Source organism: Mytilus californianus, unplaced genomic scaffold (genome assembly GCF_021869535.1).
Source record: "Mytilus californianus isolate M0D057914Y unplaced genomic scaffold, xbMytCali1.0.p SCAF_1, whole genome shotgun sequence".
NCBI classification, from domain to species: domain Eukaryota; kingdom Metazoa; phylum Mollusca; class Bivalvia; order Mytilida; family Mytilidae; genus Mytilus; species Mytilus californianus.
Window position 1 is genome coordinate 21,393,989 of NW_026262581.1, and position 15,734 is coordinate 21,409,722.

A 15,734-nucleotide genomic window follows, 5' to 3' on the forward strand; every position below is an offset into this window, starting at 1 on the left:
TTTGGATTAATCACTATGTGATAGACGCGTGGTGTAATAATGTCTATTGAACGTGTCACCGTATCATATCAAAATCAAGATCAAGAGATCTACATGTACCTGATGAGCTCCTGAAGGTTATTGGTGCATTTTTTTTTCATCCTTGATGATTGAAAGATTGTTACTGCAAGCCGAAACAAAAGAGTATAATAACAACCTCAAATAAAAATTCTTCACTGTGCATGTACGATGCAGTCCCATGCATCAGTGCACCTAAGACTTGCTTCTCTTTGGTAAACTAATAAAACCAATAATTGGTTAATATTGCGTGAACAAATTCATGACATACTTTAATTTTATGAAATCTTCTTAATGTATGGTTTCAACCTTAAGATTTTGTGTAATGTGTGTCAAAAATTAAGCTGGAACCCCTGTTTTGACAGCTCTTCAAATGCCTCTGATTTTGTACCTGCCTTCTTAAAATAGTTAATTTTGATGATACAGGTCTGAAATCGGTAAGTGCACCCTCTGGTGCCTATCATCAACTTCCTGTCATCTATAGAAAAATGTACCAAACATTGATTAAGAAGGATTACAATTATTGATTGAAGTCCATTAATGGTGGAATTTGTGACTGAATTTTATAGCTGACTATGTTGTATGGGATTTGCTCATTGTTGAAGGCCACATAGTGCCCTTTAGTTGTTTTCACCCTTGTCATTTCGTCTCTGGTGAATAGTTGTCTCATTTGCAATCATATCACACTTCCTTATTTTTTTATGCTAAAGGGTCTTATATCATGTATATATTAAACTTCTCCAACTTTTGTACCTGACGATAGTTTTTCTTTATACATGATACATACATATGTCATGCGCACTGCGTTCAGTGTCATATTCTTATAATAATAATATTATCCAATCAAGTACTTAATTTGTGTTATTCATCTGTACTTTGAAATATGAAGTTGAAAAATAGTCCTTGTACCCTTTTGCAAGCTTTTAACATATTAATCTTATTTTATATCTTCAGCCATGCTTTGATAAGAAGTAGACTTTTGAGAGAAAATGGGAAATACATACCTCAAAAAGTAAGTGAAAATTATGATTTTTTTACAGGTGACAGATGTATATGTGAAACAATGTTTTTTTTATCTTTCTTATAGGCACAAGAACTTTTATGTCAAAAGAAAGCACACAACGTCAAGTAAAAGACCAATCTTTATTTAAAAGACTATATAGTTGAAGCTCAAAGAATTGTATTGTGAAAACGATCTCCATATGAATAGATGTAGCTTTAAAAGCAATGTGTAGTCAAAATGAGTTATGCCTCCTGGAAATATTAATTATATGGAAAATTGCATTGTTAGCGCTCACGTGTACAATTCTTGCCAGATTTTTATGAAACTTATATATCTATTGTTGTGTTGCATTGTACATGTAAGTGACAGGTAAAGTTTAATGTGCATATAACCTATAAAAGGCATTTACTTTTGCTTCTTATTTAGCCAATCACAAGCATTCAAAGCAGTCACTTCATATTTGAGTAAAGTAAAAAGACACAGTCTGTATGAATGTTGTTTTTAGATGTGATATAGATGTAATCCATGACAATCTATGTTCTGCAATGTTATTTCCCCCTCCCCAATAATCACACATACATGTACAATATATGGGAAGACAAATTGATTTTGTCATGTCCTTCGATCTGCTTTGTATGTCCATCTTTGTAAAAATATGAATAAATAAGTTTGTGATTATTGTAATCATAATAATGAATAAAAGCAATGATATTATTTGTATTTCAGAGTTTCTTAATGAGGAAGAACTTTTTTAATGATTCTAAGGAGGGATATTTTAAAAGAGAAAAAAGAGAAACTGCAACTAAAAATCCCATGACAGGTATATCATAAGATTTACAATAATGTTAAATGAATTTTATCATGTTTATTAAAAACGCAAAATCATTTATATTTGAGGATGCCATTTTGGTTGAATTTGTGGTTGTATATATATATATATTTGAATCAGAACACAGTTTGAAACATGCATGGATTCAGTCAATGATAAAAATCAATCTTCATAAATGCTTACCTTTTCAGAGTATTTATATGAATATGTAAATTAAGCAACAAATTTATAGATCAAGGATATATATATTTTCTAAGGTTTGAATAGTTGGCGAGGATGAAGAATGATAAATATTGGAAAATTTCAATACACATAACAGTAGATATTTCAAACAAACAGACAAATGCACATACATTCCATGCCATCTTCATCCCCTTTTCAAGCCCCCTTTTTCTTTTCTTTCAACTTATATGCAAGTATATTTCTATTCAACTTATATCCATATAATGTATAAGTATGTTCAAATATAATATTGTTATAATAGTAAATACTAGAACACACCATTAGGGTTCATGACTGAATTATAGTACGTACGCCTTATTTTTAGCCTGGATTTATTAGTATTTGTATTGTCATCTGATAAAGTCATGCTGATTATAAGGTACAAAATTTTCTCTGCTTTCAAAATCTTTCTGTTTGAACCCGTCCTGGTTTTCTTACTCCAACGGAAACTACATGTGTTGTAATATTAATTACGGGAAAACAAAAGGGCCTGGAATGGTGTAATTTTTAATCAACACCATAGTCCTATATTAGTTATATATAAAGTTGAATTCTTTGGTTAGTCGTTTTTATGTCATGCGGCTAACAAATTGGACCTCGTTATTTTAGTAGTATAGATGATGTACCCAGTACTTGTGTCTGATGCATTTTGATTTCAACAAAACAGTTGACCTTTAAACCAAAGAACATATAAATACCTTTTGTATACAGGTGACATACATGTAAATAATAATAAAATAGTAGGAAACTGGAATTAAGAAACATATACACTACAGTACAATACATGTAGACCACACCAATGAACAAGACATGGTCCTAATTGCATGACTTCATACAGGTGCAAAATGTGGTGTCCCGTGAGGTACTGTTCCTGTAAATAAGACTTCAATGCATGCACAGTATTCTGCATTTATACAGTAAAGGGAATTGCTACATTCCAGATACTGTGGCCTCATTTAGTTTTTTGTTAAACACATTGATTCATAGTTTGACTTCACTCACCAAATTTATGAGAATAAATACCCCACAAATAATAATGAACCTACATTATTCACAATGAAGAAGAAGGCTTCTTATAATACTTGAAATACATGTACATCTATTATATTTTAACAATTGTTTGCGGGGGACAAAGAAATACCGGGCGTCTGTCCGTCTGTGCGTCCGTCCGTCGGGTCTTGTTATTGCTCTCAAGTGTACAATTCTTACCAGAATTTTATGAAACTTTTATCATAGGTTAAGCAATATCTTTGACACTTTGAAAAACCGTGCCGATCAATTATTTTAAAAATAGTTATGCCCCTTGGAAAAAATAATTATAACGGAAATCGCATTGCATTTGCTCTGAAGCCTTCATTTCCTAAGATATTTATAAATTGTTTTAAAGAACAAAAAAAAGTGTTTTATTTAGTTATTGCCCTTGTACCTTGGATAGATAAAATATGTGCAACGCGGGGGACATTGGAACTCTGTTCTTTTTTAGCTCACCTGGCCCAAAGTGCCAAGTGAGCTTTTCTCATCACTTGGCGTCCGGCGTCCGTCGTCCGTAAACTTTTACAAAAATCTTCTCCTCTGAAACTACTGGGCCAAATTTGACCAAACTTGGCCATAATCATCATTGGGGTATCTAGTTTAAAAAATGTGTCCGGTGACCCGGCCAACCAACCAAGATGGCCGTCATGGCTAAAAATAGAACATAGGGGTAAAATATAGATTTTGGCTTATATCTCTGAAACCAAAGCATTTAGAGCAAATCTGTCACGGTGTAAAATTGTTTATCAGGTCAAGATCTATCTGCCCTGAAATTTTCAGATGAATCTGACAACCCGTTGTTGGGTTACTGCCCCTGAATTGGTAATTGTAAGGAAATTTTGCCGTTTTTGGTTATTATCTTGAATATTATTATAGATAGAGATAAACTGTATAAAAGCAATAATGTTCAGCAAAGTAAGATCTACAAATAAGTCAACTTGACCAAAATGGTCAGTTGACCCCTTAAGGAGTTATTGCCCTTTATAGTCAATTTTTAACCATTTTTCGTAAATTTTTGTAATCTTTTGCAAAAATCTTCTCCTCTGAAACTACTAAGACAAATTTAACCAAACTTGTCCACAATCATCATTAGGGTATCTAGTTTAAAAAATGTGTCCGATGACCCCACCCGCAAACCAAGATGGCCGACATGGCTAAAAAGTGGTAAATAGGGTAAAATGTAGATTTTGGCTTATATCTCTGAAACCAAAGCATTTAGAGCAAATCTGACAAGGATAAAATTGTTCATTAGGTCAAGGTCTATCAGACCAATCAGGCAACACGTTGTTGGGTTGCTGTCCCTGAATTGGTAATTTTAAGAAAATTTTGCAGCTTTTGGTTATTATCTTGAATATTATTATAGATAAAGATAAACTGTAAACAGCAATAATGCACAGCAAAGTAAGATCTACAAATAAGTCAACATGACCAAAATTGTCAATTGACCCCTTAAGGAGTTATTGCCCTTTATAGTCAATTTTTATACGACCGCAAAAATTAAAAATTTTTTGGTCGTATATTGGTATGACGTTGGCGTCGTCGTCGTCCGGCGTCGTCCGAAGACACATTGGTTTTCGCACTCTAACTTTAGTTTAAGTGAATGGATCTCCATGAAATTTCACCATAAGGTTCAATACCACAAAAGGAAGGTTGGGATTGATTTTGGGGGTTATGGTACCAACAGTTAAGGAATTAGGGGCCAAAAAGGGGCCAAAAATAAGCATTTTTGTAACTTTCAGACAATAACTTGTGTGTAAGTGTATGGATCTCTCTGACATTGTACCACAAGGTTCCATATCACAAAGGGAAGGCTGTAATTGATTTTGGGGGTAATTGCCTCAAAATTTTAGGAATTAGGGGCCAAAAAAGGGGCAAAAAACAAGCATTTTTCTAGTTTCATGACAATAACTTGTGTGTAAGTGTTTGGATATTTCTGAAATTGTACTACAAGGTTCCATATCACAAAGGGAAAGCTGGAATTGAGTTTGGGGGTAATTGCCCGAAACGTTTAGGAATTGGGGGCCAAAAAGGGGCCAAAAATAAGCATTTTTCTAGTTTCCAGACAATAACTTGTGTTCAAGTGTATGGATCTCTCTGAAATTGTACTGCAAGGTACCATACCACAAAGGGAAGGCTGGGATTGAGTTTGGGGGTGATGAATCATAAGGGGGTTCAAAAAATTGGGGGGGGGGGGATTTTTTTTTTTTTTTTTTTCTTTTTTTCCTTTTTTTTTTCTTTTAAAATTTTCCATTTTAAGTTGGTTATTTCTGATTTATATTTAAAAGCAAATAATAATGATATGGTAGGAGATACACACCAAACAGGATGTGTAAATTATTATATAATAAGTATTGTGCAATAGCAAGAAATTTTCAATTGCACAGTATTGCACAATAGCAAGAAATCTTCAATTGCACAGTATTGCGCAATAGCAAGAAATCTTCAATTTAACAGTATTGCGCAATAGCAAGAAATATCCAATAGCACAATATTGCGCAATAGCAAGAAATTGTCAATTGTACAGTATTGCGCAATAGCAAGAAATATTCAATTGCACAGTATTGTGCAAAAGAAGATACTTCGTATAAATTGCTTATTTCTTGATCAATTTCAATGGGGTTTTATTCTTGAATTCTTGGGGTTCTTTAATATGCTGAATCTAACCGTGTATTAAGTTTTTGGATTTTGGGCCCCGTTTTTAAATTGGTCCACATTGAGGTCCAAAGGGTCCAAAATTAAACTTTGTTTGATTTCATCAAAAATTGAATTATTGGGGTTCTTTGATATGCCGAATCTAACCGTGTATTTAGATTTTTAATTTTGGGTCCCGTTTTTTAAATTTGTCTACATTAAGGTCCAAAGGGTCCAAAATTAAACTTAGTTTGATTTTAACAAAAATTGAATTCTTAGGGTTCTTTGATATGCTGAATCTAAACATGTGTTTAGATTTTTGATTATGGGACCAGTTTTCAAGTTGGTCCAAGTTGGGGTCCAAAATTAAACTTTGTTTGATTTCAACAAAAATTGAATATATGGGGTTCTTTGATATGCTGAATCTAAACATGTATTTAGATTTTAGATTTTTGGCCCAGTTTTCAAGTTGGTCCAAATTGGGGTCCAAAATTAAACTTTGTTTGATTTCAACAAAAAATTGAATATATGGGGTTCTTTGATATGCTGAATCTTACCATGTATTTAGATTTTTTATTTGTGGGCCCGCTATCAAATTGGTTCATATTGAGGTCAAAAGGGTCCAAAATTAAACTTTGTTTGATTTCATCAAAAATTGAATTATTGGGGTTCTTTGATATGCCAAATCTAACCGTGTATTTAGATTTTTAATTTTGGGTCCTGTTTTTTTTAAATTGGTCTACATTAAGGTCCAAAGGGTCCAAAATTAAACTTAGTTTGATTTTAACAAAAATTGAATTTTTGGGGTTCTTTGATATGCTGAATCTAAACATGTGTTTAGATTTTTGATTATGGGACCAGTTTTCAAGTTGGTCCAAGTTGGGGTCCAAAATTAAACTTTGTTTGATTTCAACATAAATTGAATATATGGGGTTCTTTGATATGCTGAATCTAAACATGTATTTAGATTTTAGATTTTTGGCCCAGTTTTCAAGATGGTCCAAATTGGGGTCCAAAATTAAACTTTGTTTGATTTCAACAAAAATTGAATATATGGGGTTCTTTGATATGCTGAATCTTACCATGTATTTAGATTTTTTATTTGTGGGCCTGCTATCAAATTGGTTCATATTGAGGTCAAAAGGGTCCAAAATTAAACTTTGTTTGATTTCATCAAAAATTGAATTATTGGGGTTCTTTGATATGCCAAATCTAACTGTGTTTTTAGATTTTTAATTTAGGGTCCCGTTTTTTAAATTTGTCTACATTAAGGTCCAAAGGGTCCAAAATTAAACTTAGTTTGATTTTAACAAAAATTGAATTCTTCGGGTACTTTGATATGCTGAATCTAAACATGTGTTTAGATTTTTGATTATGGGACCAGTTTTCAAGTTTGTCCAAGTTGGGGTCCAAAATTAAACTTTGTTTGATTTCAACAAAAATTGAATATATGGGGTTCTTTGATATGCTGAATCTAACCATGTATTTTGATTTTGGACATTGGACCATAATAGGTAAATTAAAAAAATTGAAGTTCTTAGACCACATTCTTTCTGTGTCAGAAACCTATGCTGTGTCAAATATTTAATCACAATCCAAATTCAGAGCTGTATCAAGCTTGAATGTTGTGTCCATACTTGCCCCAACTGTTCAGGGTTCGACCTCTGCGGTCGTATCAAGCTGCGCCCAGCGAAGCATTTTATTTACAATTTTCATAAATTTTGTAAATTTTTGTAAATTTTTGTAAATTTTTACAAAATATTTTCCACTGTAACTACTGGGCCAAGTTCATTATAGATAGAGATAATTGTAAGCAGCAAGAATGTTCAGTAAAGTAAGATCTACAAACACATCACCATCACCAAAACACAATTTTGTCATGAATCCATCTGTGTCCTTTGTTTAATATGCACATAGACCAAGGTGAGCGACACAGGCTCTTTAGAGCCTCTAGTTTAAAAGTTGTTGTGAAGAGATTTCCAGTAATAAAATTGAGAATGGAAATGGGGAATGTGTCAAAGAGACAACAACCCGACCATAGAACAGACAACAGCAGAAGGTCACCAACAGGTCTTCAATGCAGCGAGAAATTCCCACACCCAGAGGCGTCCTTCAGCTGGCCCCTAAACAAATATATATACTAGTTCAGTGATAATGAACGCCATACTAAACTCCAAATTGTACACAAGAAATTAAAATTAAAAATAATACAAGACTAACAAAGGCTAGAGGCTCCTGACTTGGGACAGGCGCAAAAATGCGGCGGGGTTAAACATGTTTATGAGATCTCAACCCTCCCCCTATACCTCTAGCCAATGTAGAAAAGTAAACGCATAACAATACCCACATTAAAATTCAGTTCAAGAGAAGTCCGAGTCTGATGTCAGAAGATGTAACCAAAGAAAATAAACAAAATGACAATAATACATAAATAACAACAGACTACTAGCAGTTAACTGACATGCCAGCTCCAGACTTCAATTAAACTGATTGAAAGATTATGTCTTCATCATATGAATATCAGGCACAATCCTTCCCGTTACATACATGTATCATAAGTACAAGCAACACAGTGTAGGTGACTGGGTGGGTTTATCTTGCAATATATTAACACTGTGTGTATGATGTTTCTATTTTACCCCTGTATGATAAAATTAAGGCCATAATATGAAAAAAATAGACTCATTAAAATTTCTGTCTGTAAAAATTCAGTTGGCTGTTTTTAATCTGTCAGTCCGGCAAATCAGCTTTCCACACTTTTTTTCTTCGTTCTTAAAGATATTGATTTAATATTTGTTATATGGTTTTATCATGACAAGTTATAGATCAAGTTCGAATTTTGTTCCATTCTGATGATTTAGTCCAGAGTTATGGTCCATAAAAAAATCCATATCTAATGTTAGAGTACTATGTTAAACCATATTTAAGAAATAATTCATGGAAGCCATAGATTATGGCTTCCATGAATTATTTCGATTCTAATAGGACAAATACAGTAATTTAAAAACTGAAGCGAACGTAAGAATGCCGTGTGTATGGTGTTTCTATTTTACCCCCTGTATGATAAAAGCTACAAATTTCATATAAATCTAAGTCTTACATGAATTATTTCTCAAATAAGCAGTAGAAAAAATGTGTTCAATTCTCATAATTCTTAACCCAAACATTTATTTTTTGTTGACTACTCTTTACTGTCAAATCCAGAGTTGACATGTCGTAACTAAGGAGTTAGCCGCCATGTTGACTTGCTGAAATCCACAAATGTGCGAATAATGCAATGGAATAGAAAATGAAACAACACCTACCTCAAAACTCCATTTTAATGCAATATTATCCAAACTTAGGGAGTATACGCAACGAAAAACATTCAGCTTTAGAGTTTTCATTGGTATGACGTCATGTTATGACATGACGTTAATGCGCCAAGATCATTCATGAAATTTGGCGGAATTTTATTTTATTTTGATTTTATACATTTTTGAAGCTCTTGTGCATTAATTATTTTTGTTATGCAATATAATAGGAATAACGGTTTTGTAGTTTCTTTTTCAATTTCAATTTGGACACAACAAAATCGACATAGTGTTTGCACATAGGTTACAATACATGTGGATTTACGTGGGAGGTAAATAGCAACAGCCACCAATATGCACATCTCTGAGTCTGCGCTTAGTATAGATATATTGAGAATTTTATCACGGTGTTGTTTACAAAGCGAAAGAAGCACGTTATATTAGAATTCTATACAAAGAGAGATAACTCATTTTTTTAAAGAAATTCTTTAGTAAATTGTTTGAAAAATTTGTGCCAGTTTGTTTGTTTGTTATTTTGTATTAACTAATTTTCTGAATGCTATATATATATAAAAAATATTATTCAGTGAAATCCTTTAATTAGATAATAATCTATTTTCATTAAGGTATATAATATATTTCATTACATTACATTGTGTAGATAAAAGTTGTTGACACTTTATAGATAAGTTACAAATCTATATTAGTTTGTGACAAATGAAAGAAAAAATATTCGGAACTATTAATTATATTTGATTATAATTTGAAAATATATATACATTGTATTACATCATATCTAATTTTAGAGAACTATTAATCATATCCAATGTTAAGAGTGTTTTCCACAATTTTTTCATCATGCTTGAAGATATTGATTGATAATTGGTATATAGTTTTATCATGACAAGTTCCAGATCAAGTTCAAATTTTTGTTTTGGTCTGATAATTTTTTGCATGTTATGGTCCTTGGACTTGAAAAATTCACTCATATAATCAGTTATTCACACTGTTTTTAGTCATGCTTAAATATAATGACTTGATATTTACTTTTTGTTTACACCATGACAAGTTATAGAACAGTATAATTTAATTTTTACTCGGTAGGGGACTATGTATTGCCATGCAATACTCTCAGAATGCTTGTTTTATTTATATATTTAGTAGTTACTGAAATGATCTTGACAGATATATTTTGTTTATTTAACAGATCCCAGTATGATGACGGACATGCTTAAGGGAAATGTCACCAACGTTTTACCAATGATTGTAATAGGTGGCTGGATCAACTGGGCATTCTCTGGATTTCTTACAAGTATGTTATTTAAAAAGGAAATATAGTTTGACAGGTGCTTGTGCAATGGTCCTTTGCTAATTTGTTTTTTTGTCTCTTTCTAATCTGAAACACATTCATTGTAATGTTTGTAAATGTCAGATAATTTATATTTAAAAATAGAGCGCATGATTGAAATTTTAATAAAAGGAGATGTAGGATATGTGTCAATAAGATATTAGACCAATTAAAAAAAAACACCTACAGGTCAACATAGTCGTCAACTATAGATAACTGTATTTAATGTCCAGCATTTGTCGAACCTTTAATATTTTTATGCCCCATCTGGTGGCATTATAAATTTCGGTCTGTGCTTCCGTTTGTGCGTCCATCTGTCCCACTTCAGGTTAAAGTTTTTGGTCAACGTAGTTTTTGATGAAGCTGAAGTCCAATCAACTTAAAACTTAGTACACATGTTCCTTATGATATGAGTTATATAAAAAGAGTTTTGACCCAAATTTCACGGTCCACTGAACATAGAAAATGATAGTGTGAGTGGGCATCCATGAACTATGGACACATTCTTGTTATCAATAATTTAAAAAGAGGGGGCAGTACCAAAGGTATATTTAAACTGATATATAAGTCCATAACAATCTGACAATGCCATGGCAAAAAAACAAAAAGACAAACAGTCTACAAAACACAATATAGAAAAAACTAAATACTGAGCAACTTGAACCCCACTAAACACTGAGGTGATCTAAGATGCTTCGAAAGGGTAAGCAGATCCTGCTCCACACTGCTCATGTAAGTTGGGCAAACATACTAATTGAATTGGTGATGTTTAACTTGATCAAACCTGTAGTTTTTGTTTGGTTCAAGATAATTAAAAAAATATTTAATAAGATCAGGTTAAAATCATCAACAGGAAAATAATCATTGTTGATAAAAGGCAATAAAATAACTTTTACAATATACTTTTCTATATATTTAATCTTTTATAAAGAAGTTTAATATAAAATTCCAAATTTATTTAAAAATGTGTAAAGGTATGTGCTGATGTTTGTCTTTTTTATATTTTTATCACAGCAAAGGTGCCATTTCCTTTAACTCTTAGATTTAAACCAATGTTACAGAGAGGTATAGAGTTGAATTCCTTAGATGCATCATGGTTAGTATGCTTTTTACCTTTTTTATCAATTGATCTTTCCAATAAAAGAATGGAGCCATTATAGTAGAACATTTGTTCATTTGTCCATTTCATCACTGTAACAACCTTGTAATCATGTAGATCCTTGCTTGATAATGTTCAAGCATGGTTTGTGTTGAGGTAGATCTATGACAAAGCACTGCATTTTATGTTTAACAAGATTATCTCCCCTTATCTTATTTAAATAGGGGTGTAACTACCATTGTCTTTCCTTTATTAATCTTTATGTTGATAGCCATTTTTTTCAAAGTGCTGAATATACCTTTGTTTTAAATAAAGAAAATACTAGGCAAGAATAATGGTTAAGTGCAGCAATGTAAATTTCACACATTTTAATTCATATAAGGAAGTACACTTCTCTGGACATAAACAGGACAATTTCTCAACTTTTTTTCCCGTGTTTACTAGCATTAGATACTAGACATGTTTCCAAAATATCTTATAGGAGCACAAAATAAAAAAATAGAATGGTGTCTTAAAACACCCAAGATATATATGTTTATGACTCCAAAAAAAATTTCTGCAATGAATTTCTACAACTGTAAAACTCATGGGGATTCTTTTTTCGGTCCAATTTAACATGAAACCGGATGTGACATACTACGTTTTGGCTGTATTACATTTAAATAACTGGAAGATTATCTCCCCTTAGTAAAATTATTACAGTTGTTCATAGAACACATTAAAAGACCTTTTATTTTTGTTGCCTGAGAATTTAGTCCCCAAAATTATAGTGCTATTCTTCCTGTTTTTCTCTCTCTCATGTTTCCAGTTTATTTCTGAATATCTTATGCATGAAATAGGAAAAGAAGGGGTAAACTACAGACTGAAATTAATTTGATTCAGGGCTATTTCATTAAAATGGATTTGGGAATGTATGGAGGAACTTTCGAGGTCCCCCTACAACAAACTATTTTGAGCAATTTTGCATATCTCAAATTGACATACATTGTACATTTGTAATTGACCCATGACCCATGTCCAAAAATAAAACTTCCATTCCTACCTTCTCGCATTCATTTTAATGGAATTTCTGTCCCTGGATTCAGAAGTTACAATGCTGTTCCAGTCCAAAGGGGTTGCAGTTAAGAATATAAAAAGGCTGTCAAAATGATTATACAACCCCACTCAAGTATAATTGTTAATATATTGAGTGAGAGCAAGACATTTTCAAATTCTTGTTTATTTATTTATAGTTAGATATTTTTCCAGTGGAAAAATATGCACTGTAGAGTTGTATTAAGTTTACAATGTTATATTTTTTTGCATTTGCTAAATGCTTGAAAGAAGTTCATTTGTCTGTTATTGCGATCTGGGGTATATTTTCTCTTTAATTTTATCTTCACTGTTTTATAGTAAGAATACCTCCCTTTTGGATATACCTACTGTATTTATACTTAAAAATTAATTCATCTTAGCTGAAATAATTATTGAAGGAGGAAGAAAAACAGCTGATACTTCAAGTTTATTTTATAGGGTCAGTTCTGTATCCTGGTATTTCCTCAATGTGTTTGGTATCAGAAGTATGTACACACTTATACTGGGACAAGATAATGGTAAGTAAACCTATATTTAGATTTACAGGTGGCATATCTATGGTATTTTCAGTCAGAATATTCTTGGAATTAGCTTTCACACCAGTTGCTTAAAATTTCAGCAAGTGATGGTATTATGTACATTTATCAAATGGAATGATTTATGTATATTTTTTTATTATTTTTTGTCTCAATAGCCATCTTGGGCCAACTCTCAAGCCATTTTGTTAAGTAAACTGCCACAAAATTTAGTTACAAATTGAAAGGTTTTGAAGAAGTTGATAATATAATCACAAATATTCATTTGAAATGCAAATGCATTCAATATCAATCATATAGGGCCAAAAATAAAATAAAAATTGTTTGATGTTGCCTACCTACCCACCTAAAAAGCAGCCTACCCGAAAAAATTTATTACACAAATTGTTTCAAATTTTTTTATAAAATTTTTTTCATGCTTTAACATCGTTTTCTTGTCTAAAACATGTTACTTATGTTGTTGGCCAAAAAATAAAATCCCTACCTACCTTTGCAACCCTTACAAGGCATGGGTGGGCAACATCGAACAAATAATTTGTTAAGAGTGGCCTAAAGCCCTGCTTTGGATTTATTATATATTTGCGGGATACTAATTTTCAGGGATTTTGTTTGTAAGAAATCATGAATTTGGATGAACATTTCAAAAGATAGCACATTGCAACTTTTGTTGAAGTTAGATGTTAGTTGGAATTTATGGAAAATATTAGAATTTTTCAATGTATTTCTTTTTAATGCATCTATTTTAATATTTAAATAAAAGTTGTTTCTTTTAAGTACTTTTTATATACCAGTCACTATTGAAAAATAATTACTTGTGGAAGTAAATTTTCCAACTCAGAAAATTTGTGAGCTTGAATTTTGTTTATTACAGCTGCAGATCAGACTAAGGCCATGCAGGAACAAATGTCTGGAGCTGGAATGATGACACCACCTGACCCCAACAAAGCATTTAAAGCTGAATGGGAGGCATTGGAAATTGTTCAGCATAATTGGGTTATTCAGGGAGTAGAAGATGAACTGATTGATAGTCATATACAACCAGAAACAATTTATATCAAGAACAAATATGCATAATCTCATTATTTTTATAAATTTTTGTATTATGTGTTCAGTGTAATAAAATTGTAAATTCAATTTTTGTTTTGTAATTGTCATCCTTTTCACTTTATAGCTCATCTGACACAAAGGGTATTGATCATGATATTACATGGTATCACATCTGTCACCTGTCATCTGCTTTTGCTTCACATGGTGTTCATTGTCAGTTATCTGTCAATAATATAACAACACACAATAAATTCCAGGCGTCCGAAGTGCTTTTCTGTATTTACCTTCATCAGAAATGCTCAAAGCCAAGTATGTATAAGAACCGCAACAGTTTTCTACTGTCGTCTGCTGTTGTTTCACATTTTCTTCTCCTCTCTAAGATACCTCCTCTAGAGTTAATCTAACCTGGCAGTAACAATGTATTTAAAATCCTTTATCATGTCACCTGATAATAAAGCTGTAGTAACACTTTTAAAATGATCACTTCTGTCATTTTTGGAAAGTTGATCTGTCAATTTATATTGGGGAAGTCAACGAGTACTCGAGTATTCGAGTATCACTCGATAGTACCGAGTATCGAATACTAAAACGATACTCGACTAATCCGTTTCCTGTTAGAATATTGCTGTCTTCTTTATATAAAATATATATTCTTGAGAACCTCTTTCGGAAAATTAAATAGGCATCACTGATTAATCATACTAGAAAATAAAATATATTTTGTTTCGAATGCTTGTGCTAAATTGTCATTTAAAATGCCTCCGAAAATACGTGGGCTATACCTAGGCTAACACTTTAAACTAAACATGTCTTGGCCATTCCGTCAAATCAGTAATGTCGGAGCAAATATTTTCGTCTGCAAGACTGTAATTTACAAAGTTGCAAAACCGACTGTCCCCAATAATAGTTGACAAGAAAATGTTTCCAAATAAAATAAATTCCGTTGCATCCTCTTATGACCCTCATTGAATGGTTAAACTTCTAATCCTTACGCCTATGTAAAAACATTTAATTTTAATAATGATTTTTCCTTGTTATAATTTTTGAATAGGTGTTCATTAAATTATATTGATTAGATTATTGTTTTTTACTTAATAAGTACTTGTAGGTAATGAGGTATTAATTATGTTGTGGAATTCCTTGTCCTAGATACTTCTGTAGATGTTTTTTTGTCCGTTGAACAACAAACCACAGAAAGTAAAATACGAATTGTTGTGTTTCCGTGTTGTAGATATATTCCCGAGCGATTACTCGAGTATTGCTCGATAAAACCAACGAGTACTCGATTAGTAATTGTTCACCGAGTTGACATCCTTAATTTATATTATTATACAAAATGTCAAAATGCCAGATTTTGATTGGTTAATACGAGGGAGACAATTTACTCTATCCTATGGTAAATACTCTATTACCCTTCACGGAGACGCTTGATCAAGTGTGCGCTTTATTAAATACGGATGGTTGTCATGTACAAGACATCATAGTTTATTACTTTGAATTTGAAATTTAATAGACAGTAATAACAGAACATTCCGTATAATAAATCAAATAACACATATCTGA

At 32.0% G+C, this 15,734-nt stretch overlaps 2 protein-coding genes across 2 annotated transcripts in view; one reads left to right on the forward strand and one right to left on the reverse strand.

Moving 5' to 3' along the window:
• Nucleotides 1-14,258, forward strand: part of LOC127700862 (ER membrane protein complex subunit 3-like) — a 17,725-nt gene extending 3,467 nt beyond the window's left edge. Inside the window, exons 2-7 of the mRNA XM_052204561.1 lie at nt 1,012-1,069; nt 1,787-1,880; nt 10,275-10,379; nt 11,430-11,511; nt 13,027-13,106; nt 13,996-14,258. Coding sequence (XP_052060521.1) covers nt 1,012-1,069; nt 1,787-1,880; nt 10,275-10,379; nt 11,430-11,511; nt 13,027-13,106; nt 13,996-14,198 — 622 coding nt within the window. The 3' untranslated portion in view covers nt 14,199-14,258. The remainder of the gene's footprint in view (nt 1-1,011; nt 1,070-1,786; nt 1,881-10,274; nt 10,380-11,429; nt 11,512-13,026; nt 13,107-13,995) is intronic.
• The window catches only part of LOC127700652 (plexin-A4-like), a 254,130-nt gene that overhangs the window by 100,416 nt on the left and 137,980 nt on the right, over nt 1-15,734 (reverse strand). The gene's annotated exons all lie outside the window — the stretch shown is intronic.